Source organism: Mustelus asterias, unplaced genomic scaffold, assembly GCF_964213995.1.
Source record: "Mustelus asterias unplaced genomic scaffold, sMusAst1.hap1.1 HAP1_SCAFFOLD_3488, whole genome shotgun sequence".
Taxonomy (NCBI): domain Eukaryota; kingdom Metazoa; phylum Chordata; class Chondrichthyes; order Carcharhiniformes; family Triakidae; genus Mustelus; species Mustelus asterias.
The window spans coordinates 17501-32567 of record NW_027593433.1 but is presented as its reverse complement, the minus strand read 5'-3'; the positions used below and the strand labels follow the sequence as shown (position 1 = coordinate 32567).

The window sequence follows — 15067 nt, the reverse complement described above, 5'->3', positions numbered from 1 at the left end:
ACAAAAGAGTTGTCAGGGAGAAAATCGGACCTCTCAGGGACAAAGGAGGGGAATTATGCTTAGAACCCAAGGGAATAAGGGAGATCCTAAATGAATACTTTGCATCGGTATTCACGAAGGAGAGGGGCGTGTTAACCGGGAGTGTCTCGGAGGGAGGTGTTGACCCGTTAGAGAAAATCTCCATTACAAGAGAGGAAGTGTGAGGTTTTTTAGGGAACATTAAAACTGACAAAGCCCCAGGGCCTGATGGCATCTATCCTCGACTGCTCAGGGAGACGAGAGATGAAATTGCTGGGCCTCTGACGGAAATCTTTGTCGCTTCTTTGGACACGGGTGAGGTCCCTGAGGATTGGAGGATAGCGAATGTGGTCCCGTTGTTTAAGAAGGGTAGCAGGGATAACCCGGGTAATTATAGGCCAGTGAGCTTGACGTCCGTGGTAGGGAAGTTGTTGGAGAGGATTCTTAGAGACAAGATGTATGTGCATTTAGAACGGAACAATCTCATTAGTGACAGACAGCATGGTTTTGTAAGAGGGAGGTCGTGCCTTACAAATTTAGTGGAGTTTTTTGGAAGTGACAAAAACGATTGACGAGGGAAGGGCCGTGGATGTTGTCTATATGGATTTTAGTAAGGCATTTGACAAGGTCCCTCATGGCAGGCTGGTGGAAAAGGTTAAATCTCACGGGATAAAAGGTGAGCTAGCTAGATGGGTGGAGAACTGGCTTAGCCATAGAAGTCAGAGGGTAGCAGTGGAGGGGTCTTTTTCCGGCTGGAGGTCTGTGACAAGTGGTGTTCCGCAGGGCTCTGTACTGGGACCTCTGCTGTTTGTGATTTATATAAATGATTTGGAGGAAGATGTAGCTGGTGTAATCAGTAAGTTTGCGGACGACACAAAGATTGCTGGAGTTGCGGATAGTGATGAACATTGTCGGACAATACAGCAGGATATAGATAGGCTGGAACATTGGGCGGAGAAATGGCGGATGGAATTTAATCCAGATAAATGCGAAGTGATGCATTTTGGTAGATCTAATGCAAGGGGGGAGTTATACAATAAATGGCAGAACCATCAGGAGTATAGACACACAGAGGGACCTGGGTGTACAAGTCCACAGATCCTTAAAGGTGGCAGCACAGGTGGAGAGGGTGGTGAAGAAGGCATATGGTATGCTTGCCTTTATTGGACGGGGCATAGAATATAAAAGCTGGGGTCTGATGATGCAGTTGTATAGAACGCTGGTTCGGCCGCATTTGGAATACTGCGTCCAGTTCTGGTCGCCACACTACCAGAAGGACATGGAGGCTTTGGAGAGAGTACAGAGGAGGTTTACCAGGATGTTGCCTGGTATGGAGGGGCTTGGTTATGAGGAGAGATTGGGGAAACTGGGGTTGTTCTCAAAGAACAAAGAATAAAGAACAATACAGCACAGGAACAGGCCCTTCGGCCCTCCAAGCCTGCGCCGCTCCCTGGTCCAAACTAGACCATTCTTTTGTATCCCTCTATTCCCACTCCGTTCATGTGGCTATCTAGATAAGTCTTAAACGTTCCCAGTGTGTCCGCCTCCACCACCTTGCCCGGCAGCGCATTCCAGGCCCCCACCACCCTCTGTGTAAAATACGTCCTTCTGATATCCGTGTTAAACCTCCCCCCCTTCACCTTGAACCTATTACCCCTCGGGAACGTCACCACCGACCTGGGGAAAAGCTTCCCACCGTTCACCCTATCTATGCCTTTCATAATTTTATACACCTCTATTAAGTCTCCCCTCATCCTCCGTCTTTCCAGGGAGAACAACCACAGTTTACCCAATCTCTCCTCATAACTAAGCCCTTCCATACCAGGCAACATCCTGGTAAACTTCCTCTGTACTCTCTCCAAAGCCTCCACGTCCTTCTGGTAGTGTGGCGACCAGAACTGGGCGCAGTATTCCAAATGCGGCCGAACCAACGTTCTATACATCTGCAACATCAGACCCCAACTTTTATACTCTATGCCCCGTCCTATAAAGGCCAGCATGCCATATGCCTTCTTCACCACCTTCTCCACCTGTGACGTCACCTTCAAGGATCTGTGGACTTGCACACCCTGGTCCCTCTGCGTATCTACACCCTTTATGGTTCTTCCATTTATCGTGTAGCTCCTCCCTACATTATTTCTACCAAAATGCATCACTTCGCATTTATCAGGATTGAACTCCATCTGCCATTTCTTTGCCCAAATTTCCAGCCTATCTATATCCTTCTGTAGCCTCTGACAATGCTCCTCACTATCTGCAAGTCCTGCCAATTTTGTGTCGTCCGCAAACTTACTGATCACCCCAGTTACACCTTCTTCCAGATCATTTATATAAATCACAAACAGCAGAGGTCCCAATACAGAGCCCTGCGGAACACCACTAGTCACAGGCATCCAGCCGGAAAAAGACCCTTCCACTACCACCCTCTGTCTTCTGTGACCAAGCCAGTTCTCCACCCATCTAGCCACCTCCCCCTTTATCCCATGATATCCAACCTTTCTCCCTGGAAAGACGGAGGATGAGGGGTGACCTAATAGAGGTGTATAAAATTATGAAGGGCATAGATAGGGTGAACAGTGGGAAGCTTTTTCCCAGGTCGGAGGTGACGAACACAAGGGGTCACGGGTTCAAGGTGAGGGGGGCAAGGTTCAACACAGGTGTCAGGGGGACGTATTTTACACAGAGGGTGGTGGGGGCCTGGAATGCACTCCCAAGCAAGGTGATTGAGGCGGACACGGTGTGTCTCTCTCTCTGCGTCTCTGTCTCTCTCTCTCTCTGTCTCCAACTCTCTGTCTCTCTCCCTCTCTGCCTCTCACCCTCGCTGTCTCTCTCCCTTTCTGTCTCTCTCTGTCTCTCTTTCCGTCTCTCTCTCTCTCTGTCTCTCTTTCTCTGTCTCCCTCTCTCTGTCTCTCTCTCTCTGTCTGTCTTTCTCTCTGTCTGTCTCTCTCTGTCGCTCTCTCTCTCTCTCCCTCTCTGTCTCTCGCTGTCTCTCTCTCCCTCTGTCTCTCTCTCTCTCTGTGTGTGTCTCTCTCTGTCTCTCTCTCTCTGTCTCTCTCTCTCTCCCTCTCTCCTTCTCTCTCCCTCTCTCCTACTCTCTCTGTCTCTCTCTCACTCGCTCTCTCTGTCTCTCTCTCTCTCTGTCTCTCTCTCTCTGTCGCTCTCTCTCTCTGTCTCTCTGTCTCCCTCTCCGTCTCTCGCTGTCTCTCTCTCCCTCTGTCTCTCTCTCTCTGTTTCTCTCTCTCTCTCTGTCTCTCTCTCTGACTCTCTGTCTCGCTCTCTCTCTCCGTCTCTCTCTTTCTGTCTCTCTCTCTCTGTCTCTCTCTCTCTGTCTCTCTCTCTGTCTCTCTCTCTCTCTGTCTCTCTCTCTCTCTCTGTGTCTCTCTCTCTGTCTCTCTCTCTCTGTCTCTCTCTCTCTGTCTCTCTCTCTCTCTGTCTCTCTCTTTCTGTCTCTCTCTCTCTCTCTGTCACTCTATGTCTGCCTCTGTCTCTCTCTCTGTCTCTCCCTCTGTCTCTCCCTCTGTCTCTCCCTCTGTCTCTCTCTCTCTGTCTCTCTCTCTCTGTCTCTCTCTCTCTGTCTCTCTCTCTGTCTCTCTCTCTGTCTCTCTCTCTGTCTCTCCCTCTGTCTCTCTCTCTGTCTCTCTCTCTGTCTCTCCCTCTGTCTCTCCCTCTGTCTCTCCCTCTGTCTCTCCCTCTGTCTCTCTCTCTGTCTGTCTCTCTCTCTCTCAGTTTATTGATACTGTTCCTCTTTTCAGGGTGCCTGACGTTGCTGTGATTTGATGAACCTCATTCTTGACTCGATTCCAAACCAATCCCGTGAAGATGTTGATCAAAGAATATCGGATCGCTCTGCCCATGAGCCTGGAGGAATACCAGGTGGCTCAGCTTTACATGATCCAGGTAGGTGCCCACCGCACACCCAATATCCCCCTCACACACTCCCCGGACAGGTACAGCACGGGGTTAGATACAGAGTAAAGCTCCCTCCACACTGTCCCCATCAAACACTCCCAGGACAGGTACAGCACGGGGTTAGATACAGAGTAAAGCTCCCTCTACACTGTCCCCCATCAAACACTCCCAGGACAGGTACAGCACGGGGTTAGATACAGAGTAAAGCTCCCTCTACACTGTCCCCATCAAACACTCCCAGGACAAGTACAGCACGGGGTTCGATACAGAGTAAAGCTCCCTCTACACTGTCCCCCATCAAACACTCCCAGGACAGGTACAGCACGGGGTGAGATACAGAGTAAAGCTCCCTCGACACTGTCCCCATCAAACACTCCCAGGACAGGTACAGCACGGGGTTAGATACAGAGTAAAGCTCCCTCCACACTGTCCCCCATCAAACACTCCCAGGACAGGTACAGCACAGGGTTAGATACAGAGTAAAGCTCCCTCTACACTGTCCCCCATCAAACACTCCCAGGACAGGTACAGCACGAAGTTAGATAGAGAGTAATGCTCCCTCTCCACTGTCCCCCCATCAAACACTCCCAGGACAGGTACAGCACGGGGTTAGATACAGAGTAAAGCTCCCTCTGCACTGTCCCCCATCAAACACTCCCAGGGCAGGTACAGCACGGGGTTAGATACAGAGTAAAGCTCCCTGTACACTGTCCCCATCAAACACTCCCAGGACAGGTACAGCACGGGGTTAGATACAGAGTAAAGCTCCCTCTGCACTGTCCCCCATCAAACACTCCCAGGACAGGTACAGCACGGGGTTAGATACAGAGTAAAGCTCCCTCTACACTGCCCCCATCAAACACTCCCAGGACAGGTACAGCACGGGGTTAGATACAGAGTAAAACTCCCTCTACACTGTCCCCTATCAAACACTCCCAGGACAGGTACTGCACAGGGTTAGATACAGAGTAAAGCTCCCTCTACACTGTCCCCATCAAACACTCCCAGGACAGGTACAGCACGGGGTTAGATACAGAGTAAAACTCCCTCTACACTGTCCCCATCAAACACTCCCAGGACAGGTACAGCACGGGGTCAGATACAGAGTAAAGCTCCCTCTGCACTGTCCCCCATCAAACACTCCCAGGACAGGTACAGCACGGGGTTAGATACAGAGTAAAGCTCCCTCTACACTGTCCCCCATCAAACACTCCCAGGACAGGTACAGCACGGGGTTAGATACAGAGTAAAGCTCCCTCGACACTGTCCCCATCAAACACTCCCAGGACAGGTACAGCACGGGGTTAGATACAGAGTAAAGCTCCCTCTACACTGTCCCCATCAAACACTCCCAGGACAGGTACAGCACGGGGTTAGATACAGAGTAAAGCTCCCTCTACACTGTCCCCCCATCAAACACTCCCAGGACCGGTACAGCACGGGGTTAGATACAGAGTAAAGCTCCCTCTGCACTGTCCCCCATCAAACACTCCCAGGGCAGGTACAGCACGGGGTTAGATACAGAGTAAAGCTCCCTCTACACTGTCCCCCATCAAACACTCCCAGGACAGGTACAGCACGGGGTTAGATACAGAGTAAAGCTCCCTCTACACTGTCCCCCATCAAACACTCCCAGGACAGGTACAGCACGGGGTTAGATACAGAGTAAAGCTCCCTCTACACTGTCCCCCATCAAACACTCCCAGGACAGGTACAGCACGGGGTTAGATACAGAGTAAAGCTCCCTCTACACTGTCCCCATCAAACACTCCCAGGACAGGTACAGCACGGGGTTAGATACAGAGTAAAGCTCCCTCTGCACTGTCCCCCATCAAACACTCCCAGGACAGGTACAGCACGGGGTTAGATACAGAGTAAAGCTCCCTCTACACTGCCCCCATCAAACACTCCCAGGACACGTACAGCACGGGGTTAGATACAGAGTAAAGCTCCCTCTACACTGTCCCCTATCAAACACTCCCAGGACAGGTACAGCACAGGGTTAGATACAGAGTAAAGCTCCCTCTACACTGTCCCCATCAAACACTCCCAGGAGAGGTACAGCACAGGGTTAGATACAGAGTAAAACTCCCTCTACACTGTCCCCATCAAACACTCCCAGGACAGGTACAGCACGGGGTTAGATACAGAGTAAAGCTCCCTCTGCACTGTCCCCCATCAAACACTCCCAGGACAGGTACAGCACGGGGTTAGATACAGAGTCAAGCTCCCTCTACACTGTCCCCATCAAACACTCCCAGGACAGGTACAGCACGGGGTTAGATACAGAGTAAAGCTCCCTCTACACTGTCCCCCCATCAAACACTCCCAGGACCGGTACAGCACGGGGTTAGATACAGAGTAAAGCTCCCTCTGCACTGTCCCCCATCAAACACTCCCAGGGCAGGTACAGCACGGGGTTAGATACAGAGTAAAGCTCCCTCCACACTGTCCCCCATCAAACACTCCCAGGGCAGGTACAGCACGGGGCAAGATACAGAGTAAAGCTCCCTCTACACTGTCCCCATCAAACACTCCCAGGACAGGTACAGCACGGGGTTAGATACAGAGTAAAGCACCCTCTACATTGTCCCCATCAAACACTCCCAGGACAGGTACAGCACGGGGTTAGATACAGAGTAAAGCTCCCCCTACACTGTCCCCATCAAACACTCCCAGGACAGGTACAGCACGGGGTTAGATACAGAGTAAAGCTCCCTCTACACTGTCCCCATCAAACACTCCCAGGACAGGTAGAGCACGGGGTTAGATACAGAGTAAAGCTCCCCCTACACTGTCCCCCATCAAACACTCCCAGGACAGGTACAGCACGGGGTTAGATACAGAGTAAAGCTCCCTCTACACTGTCCCCATCAAACACTCCCAGGACAGATTCAGCACGGGGTTAGATACAGAGTAAAGCTCCCTCTACACTGTCCCCCATCAAACACTCCCAGGACAGTTACAGCACCGGGTTAGATACAGAGTAAAGCTCCCTCTACACTGTCCCCATCAAACACTCCCAGGACAGGTACAGCACGGGGTTAGATACAGAGTAAAGCTTCCTCTACACTGTCCCCCATCAAACACTCCCAGGACAGGTACAGCACGGGGTTAGATACAGAGTAAAGCTCCCTCCACACTGTCCCCATCAAACACTCCCAGGACAGGTACAGCACGGGGTTAGATACAGAGTAAAGCTCCCTCTACACTGTCCCCATCAAACACTCCCAGGACAGGTACAGCACGGGGTTAGATACAGAGTAAAGCTTCCTCTACACTGTCCCCCATCAAACACTCCCAGGACAGGTACAGCACGGGGTTAGATACAGAGTAAAGCTCCCACTACACTGTCCCCATCAATCACTCCCAGGACAGGTACAGCACGGGGTTAGATACAGAGTAAAGCTCCCTCTACACTGTCCCCATTAAACACTCCCAGGACAGGTACAGCACGGCGTTAGATACAGAATAAAGATCCCTGTACACTGTCCCCCATCAAACACTCCCAGGACAGGTACAGCACGGGGTTAGATACAGAGTAAAGCTCCCTCTACACTGTCCCCCATCAAACACTCCCAGGACAGGTACAGCACGGGGTTAAATACAGAGTAAAGATCCCTGTACACTGTCCCCATCAAACACTCCCAGGACAGGTACAGCACGGGGTTAGATACAGAGTAAAGCTCCCGCTACACTATCCCCATCAATCACTCCCAGGACAGGTACAGCACGGGGTTAGATACAGAGTAAAGCTCCCTCTACACTGTCCCCATCAAACACTCCCAGGACAGGTACAGCACGGGGTTAGATACAGAGTAAAGCTCCCTCTACACTGTCCCCATCAAACACTCCCAGGACAGGTACAGCACGGGGTTAGATACAGAGTAAAGCTCCCTCTACACTGTCCCCATCAAACACTCCCAGGGCAGGTAGAGCACGGGGTTAGATACAGAGTAAAGCTCCCTGTACACTGTCCCCCATCAAACACTCCCAGGACAGGTACAGCACGGGGTCAGATACAGAGTAAAGCTCCCTCTACACTGTCCCCCATCAAACACTCAGGACAGGTACAGCACGGGGTTAGATACAGAGTAAAGCTCCCTCTACACTGTCCCCATCAAACACTCCCAGGACAGATACAGCACAGGGTTAGATACAGAGTAAAGCTCCCTCTACACTGTCCCCATCAAACACACCCAGGACAGGTACAGCACGGGGTTAGATACAGAGTAAAGCTCCCTCTACACTGTCCCCATCAAACATTCCCAGGACAGGTACAGCATGGGGTTAGATACAGAGTAAAGCTCCCTCTACACTGTCCCCATCAAACACTCCCAGGACAGGTACAGCACGGGGTTAGATACAGAGTCAAGCTCCCTCTACACTGTCCCCCATCAAACACCCCCAGGACAGGTACAGCACGGGGTTAGATACAGAGTCAAGCTCCCTCTACACTGTCCCCCATCAAACACTCCCAGGACAGGTACAGCACGGGGTTAGATACAGAGTAAAGCTCCCTCTACACTGTCCCCATCAAACACTCCCAGGACAGGTACAGCACGGGGTTAGATACAGAGTAAAGCTCCCTCTACACTGTCCCCATCAAACACTCCCAGGACAGGTACAGCACGGGGTTAGATACAGAGTAAAGCTCCCTCTACACTGTCCCCATCAAACACTCTCAGGACAGGTACAGCACGGGGTTAGATACAGAGTAAAGCTCCCTCTACACTGTCCCCCATCAAACACTCCCAGGACAGGTACAGCACAGGGTTAGATACAGAGTAAAGCTCCCTCTACACTGTCCCCATCAAACACTCCCAGGACAGGTACAGTACGGGGTTAGATACAGAGTAAAGCTCCCCCTACACTGTCCCCCATCAAACACTCCCAGGACAGGTACAGCACGGGGTTAGATACAGAGTAAAGCTCCCTCTACACTGTCCCCATCAAACACTCCCAGGACAGATTCAGCACGGGGTTAGATACAGAGTAAAGCTCCCTCTGCACTGTCCCCATCAAACACTCCCAGGACAGGTACAGCACGGGGTTAGATACAGAGTAAAGCTCCCTCTACACTGTCCCCATCAAACACTCCCAGGACAGGTACAGCACGGGGTTAGATACAGAGTAAAGCTCCACCTACACTGTCCCCATCAAACACTCCCAGGACAGGTACAGCACGGGGTTAGATACAGAGTAAAGCTCCCTCCACACTGTCCCCATCAAACACTCCCAGGACAGGTACAGCACGGGGTTAGATACAGAGTAAAGCTTCCTCTACACTGTCCCCCATCAAACACTCCCAGGACAGGTACAGCACGGGGTTAGATACAGAGTAAAGCTCCCACTACACTGTCCCCATCAATCACTCCCAGGACAGTACAGCACGGGGTTAGATACAGAGTAAAGCTCCCTCTACACTGTCCCCATTAAACACTCCCAGGACAGGTACAGCACGGGGTTAGATACAGAGTAAAGCTCCCTCTACACTGTCCCCCATCAAACACTCCCAGGACAGGTACAGCACGGCGTTAGATACAGAGTAAAGATCCCTGTACACTGTCCCCCATCAAACACTCCCAGGACAGGTACAGCACGGGGTTAGATACAGAGTAAAGCTCCCTCTACACTTTCCCCCATCAAACACTCCCAGGACAGGTACAGCACGGGGTTAAATACAGAGTAAAGATCCCTGTACACTGTCCCCATCAAACACTCCCAGGACAGGTACAGCACGGCGTTAGATACAGAGTAAAGCTCCCGCTACACTATCCCCATCAATCACTCCCAGGACAGGTACAGCACGGGGTTAGATACAGAGTAAAGCTCCCTCTACACTGTCCCCATCAAACACTCCCAGGACAGGTACAGCACGGGGTTAGATACAGAGTAAAGCTCCCTCTACACTGTCCCCATCAAACACTCCCAGGACAGGTACAGCACGGGGTTAGATACAGAGTAAAGCTCCCTCTACACTGTCCCCATCAAACACTCCCAGGGCAGGTAGAGCACGGGGTTAGATACAGAGTAAAGCTCCCTGTACACTGTCCCCCATCAAACACTCCCAGGACAGGTACAGCACGGGGTCAGATACAGAGTAAAGCTCCCTCTACACTGTCCCCCATCAAACACTCAGGACAGGTACAGCACGGGGTTAGATACAGAGTAAAGCTCCCTCTACACTGTCCCCATCAAACACTCCCAGGACAGATACAGCACAGGGTTAGATACAGAGTAAAGCTCCCTCTACACTGTCCCCATCAAACACACCCAGGACAGGTACAGCACGGGGTTAGATACAGAGTAAAGCTCCCTCTACACTGTCCCCATCAAACATTCCCAGGACAGGTACAGCATGGGGTTAGATACAGAGTAAAGCTCCCTCTACACTGTCCCCATCAAACACTCCCAGGACAGGTACAGCACGGGGTTAGATACAGAGTCAAGCTCCCTCTACACTGTCCCCCATCAAACACCCCCAGGACAGGTACAGCACGGGGTTAGATACAGAGTCAAGCTCCCTCTACACTGTCCCCCATCAAACACTCCCAGGACAGGTACAGCACGGGGTTAGATACAGAGTAAAGCTCCCTCTACACTGTCCCCATCAAACACTCCCAGGACAGGTACAGTACGGGGTTAGATACAGAGTAAAGCTCCCTCTACACTGTCCCCATCAAACACTCCCAGGACAGGTACAGCACGGGGTTAGATACAGAGTAAAGCTCCCTCTACACTGTCCCCATCAAACACTCCCAGGACAGGTACAGCACGAGGTTAGATACAGAGTAAAGCTCCCTCTACACTGTCCCCCATCAAACACTCCCAGGACAGGTACAGCACGGGGTTAGATACAGAGTAAAGCTCCCTCTACACTGTCCCCATCAAACACTCCCAGGACAGGTACAGCACGGGGTTAGATACAGAGTAAAGCTCCCTCTACACTGTCCCCATCAAACACTCCCAGGACAGGTACAGCACGGGGTTAGATACAGAGTAAAGCTCCCTCTACACTGTCCCCCATCAAACACTCCCAGGACAGGTACAGCACGGGGTTAGATACAGAGTAAAGCTCCCTCTACACTGTCGCCATCAAACACTCCCAGGACAGGTACAGCACGGGGTTAGATACAGAGTAAAGCTCCCTCTAAACTGTCCCCATCAAACACTCCCAGGACAGGTACAGCACGGGGTTAGATACAGAGTAAAGCTCCCTCTACACTGTCCCCATCAAACACTCCCAGGACAGGTACAGCACGGGGTTAGATACAGAGTAAAGCTCCCTCTACACTGTCCCCATCAAACACTCCCAGGACAGGTACAGCACGGGGTTAGATACAGAGTAAAGCTCCCTCTACACTGTCCCCATCAAACACTCCCAGGACAGGTACAGCACGGGGTTAGATACAGAGTAAAGCTCCCTCTACACTGTCCCCATCAAACACTCCCAGGACAGGTACAGCACGGGGTTAGATACAGAGTAAAGCTCCCTCTACACTGTCCCTCATCAAACACTCCCAGGACAGGTACAGCACGGGGTTAGATACAGAGTAAAGCTCCCTCTACACTGTCCCCCATCAAACACTCCCAGGACAGGTACAGCACGGGGTTAGATACAGAGTAAAGCTCCCTCTACACTGTCCCCATCAAACACTCCCAGGACAGGTACAGCACGGGGTTAGATACAGAGTAAAGCTCCCTCTACACTGTCCCCCATCAAACACTCCCAGGACAGGTACAGCACGGGGTTAGATACAGAGTAAAGCTCCCTCTACACTGTCCCCATCAAACACTCCCAGGACAGGTACAGCACGGGGTTAGATACAGAGTAAAGCTCCCTCTACACTGTCCCCATCAAACACTCCCAGGACAGGTACAGCACGGGGTTAGATACAGAGTAAAGCTCCCTCTACACTGTCCCCATCAAACACTCCCAGGACAGGCACAGCACGGGATCGGGATTGGATCCGGGGTTACGATGTTGCTCTGTGTCTCTCTCCATAGAAGAAGAGTCGGGATGAGAGCAGCGGTGAGGGCAGTGGAGTGGAGATTCTGGAGAATCGCCCCTACTCGGACGGGCCTGGGGGTTGTGGACAATTCACCCACAAGGTCTACCACGTGGGATCGCACATTCCCGGCTGGTTCCGGGCTCTGCTTCCCAAGGCCGCACTGCAGGTGGAGGAGGAATCCTGGAACGCTTATCCGTACACCAGAACCAGGTACGAGAGAGCAGGGGGGCAATCAGAGAGGGGCTGTTGCTGGAGAAGGGGCTGAATGGCCTCCTCCTGTTCCTGTGTAACAGGCTGGAGAAGGGGCTGAATGGCCTCCTCCTGTTCCTGTGTAACAGGCTGGAGAAGGGGCTGAATGGCCTTCCTCCTGTTCCTGTGTAACAGGCTGGAGAAGGGGCTGAATGGCCTTCCTCCTGTTCCTGTGTAACAGGCTGGAGAAGGGGCTGAATGGCCTCTTCCTGTTCCTGTGTAACAGGCTGGAGAAGGGGCTGAATGGCCTCCTCCTGTTCCTGTGTAACAGGCTGGAGAAGGGGCTGAATGGGGCCTCCTCCTGTTCCTGTGTAACAGGCTGGAGAAGGGGCTGAATGGCCTCCTCCTGTTCCTGTGTAACAGGCTGGAGAAGGGGCTGAATGGCCTTCCTCCTGTTCCTGTGTAACAGGCTGGAGAAGGGGCTGAATGGGGCCTCCTGTTCCTGTGTAACAGGCTGGAGAAGGGGCTGAATGGCCTCCTCCTGTTCCTGTGTAACAGGCTGGAGAAGGGGCTGAATGGGGCCTCCTCCTGTTCCTGTGTAACAGGCTGGAGAAGGGGCTGAATGGCCTCCTCCTGTTCCTGGGTAACAGGCTGGAGAAGGGGCTGAATGGCCTCCTCCTGTTCCTGTGTAACAGGCTGGAGAAGGGGCTGAATGGCCTCCTCCTGTTCCTGTGTAACAGGCTGGGGAAGGGGCTGAATGGGGCCTCCTCCTGTTCCTGGGTAACAGGCTGGAGAAGGGGCTGAATGGGGCCTCCTCCTGTTCCTGTGGAACAGGCTGGAGAAGGGGCTGAATGGCCTCCTCCTGTTCCTGTGTAACAGGCTGGGGAAGGGGCTGAATGGGGCCTCCTCCTGTTCCTGTGGAACAGGCTGGAGAAGGGGCTGAATGGGGCCTCCTCCTGTTCCTGTGTAACAGGCTGGAGAAGGGGCTGAATGGGGCCTCCTCCTGTTCCTGTGTAACAGGCTGGAGAAGGGGCTGAATGGCCTCCTCCTGTTCCTGTGTAACAGGCTGGAGAAGGGGCTGAATGGGGCCTCCTCCTGTTCCTGTGTAACAGGCTGGAGAAGGGGCTGAATGGGGCCTCCTCCTGTTTCTGTGTAACAGGCTGGAGAAGGGGCTGAATGGGGCCTCCTCCTGTTCCTGGGTAACAGGCTGGAGAAGGGGCTGAATGGGGCCTCCTCCTGTTCCTGTGTAACAGGCTGGAGAAGGGGCTGAATGACGATGATTTAAAGGTTATTATTTCTTTTTCTTGCTGCTGTTTTTGCCCCCCACAGGTATACTTGTCCCTTTGTCGAGAAGTTCTCCATCGATATTGAGACGTATTACAAGCCTGACAGTGGAACCCAGCCTAATGTGTTCAACCTGGTGTCTGCAGAGAAGAGGCAACGCATCGTGGGTAAGGTCAACTTGTCAACAGCCTCTGACCCCAATGCTAGTGGCTTCTGCTATGTGGGCAGGGGGAGTCAGTCTCTCCATCAGGGACTCTGTTTAAAGAGGGAGTCTCTCCGTCAGGGACTCTGTTTAAAGAGGGAGTCTCTCTGTCAGGGACTCTGTTTAAAGAGGGAGTCTCTCCGTCAGGGACTCTGTTTAAAGAGGGAGTCTCTCCGTCAGGGACTCTGTTTAAAGAGGGAGTCTCTCCGTCAGGGACTCTGTTTAAAGAGGGAGTCTCTCTGTCAGGAACTCTGTTTAAAGAGGGAGTCTCTCCGTCAGGGACTCTGTTTAAAGAGGGAGTCTCTCCTTCAGGGACTCTGTTTAAAGAGGGAGTCTCTCCGTCAGGGACTCTGTTTAAAGAGGGAGTCTCTCCGTCAGGGACTCTGTTTAAAGAGGGAGTCTCTCCGGCAGGGACTCTGTTTAAAGAGGGAGTCTCTCTGTCAGGGACTCTGTTTAAAGAGGGTGTCTCTCCGTCAGGGACTCTGTTTAAAGAGGGAGTCTCTCCGTCAGGGACTCTGTTTAAAGAGGGAGTCTATCTGTCAGGGACTGTGTTTAAAGAGGGAGTCTCTCCGTCAGGGACTCTGTTTAAAGAGGGAGTCTCTCCGTCAGGGACTGTGTTTAAAGAGGGAGTCTCTCCGTCAGGGACTGTGTTTAAAGAGGGAGTCTCTCCGTCAGGGACTCTGTTTAAAGAGGGAGTCTCTCCGTCAGGGACTCTGTTTAAAGAGGGAGTCTCTCGGTCAGGGACTCTGTTTAAAGAGGGAGTCTCTCGGTCAGGGACTCTGTTTAAAGGGGGAGTCTCTCGGTCAGGGACTCTGTTTAAAGAGGGAGTCTCTCGGTCAGGGACCCTGTTTAAAGAGGGAGTCTCTCGGTCAGGGACTCTGTTTAAAGAGGGAGTCTCTCGGTCAGGGACTCTGTTTAAAGGGGGAGTCTCTCGGTCAGGGACTCTGTTTAAAGAGGGAGTCTCTCCGTCAGGGACTGTGTTTAAAGGGGGAGTCTCTCGGTCAGGGACTCTGTTTAAAGGGGGAGTCTCTCGGTCAGGGACGCGGTTGGTGATGGGCTGTTTGAGTGTGAGGGGGGCTTGACTCTTGTTGACTGGGTCACGTTAACACTGATGTTGTTGTCCAGATGTGATCGACATTGTGCGAGACCCGATCTCCCAGACCGAGTACAAGGCAGAGGAAGATCCCAGGTTGTACCGTTCGATGAAGACGTGTCGGGGGCCTCTGCTGGACAATTGGATTGAGTGTGGGAGGGGTCAGGGAGGGGACTCGGTGATGTGTGCCTACAAACTGTGCAAGGTAGAATTCCGCTACTGGGGCATGCAGTCCAAAATCGAGCAGTTTATTCACGATGTGGGTGAGTGAACACAGTCCACACTCCTCGCTGCCAACCGCTGCCAACCGCTGCTCACTGCTGCCCACCGCTGCCCACCGCTGCCCCTCACTGCCCC

At 52.4% G+C, this 15067-nt stretch overlaps 1 protein-coding gene across 1 annotated transcript in view; it reads left to right on the top strand.

Annotated features, from left to right (window-relative positions):
- The first annotated feature begins 3769 nt into the window (after nt 1–3769).
- LOC144490607 (membrane-associated phosphatidylinositol transfer protein 1-like) overlaps nt 3770–15067 on the top strand; it is a 26891-nt gene continuing 15593 nt past the window's right edge. Inside the window, exons 1-4 of the mRNA XM_078208317.1 lie at nt 3770–3915; nt 11938–12152; nt 13461–13582; nt 14743–14973. Coding sequence (XP_078064443.1) covers nt 3838–3915; nt 11938–12152; nt 13461–13582; nt 14743–14973 — 646 coding nt within the window. The 5' untranslated portion in view covers nt 3770–3837. The remainder of the gene's footprint in view (nt 3916–11937; nt 12153–13460; nt 13583–14742; nt 14974–15067) is intronic.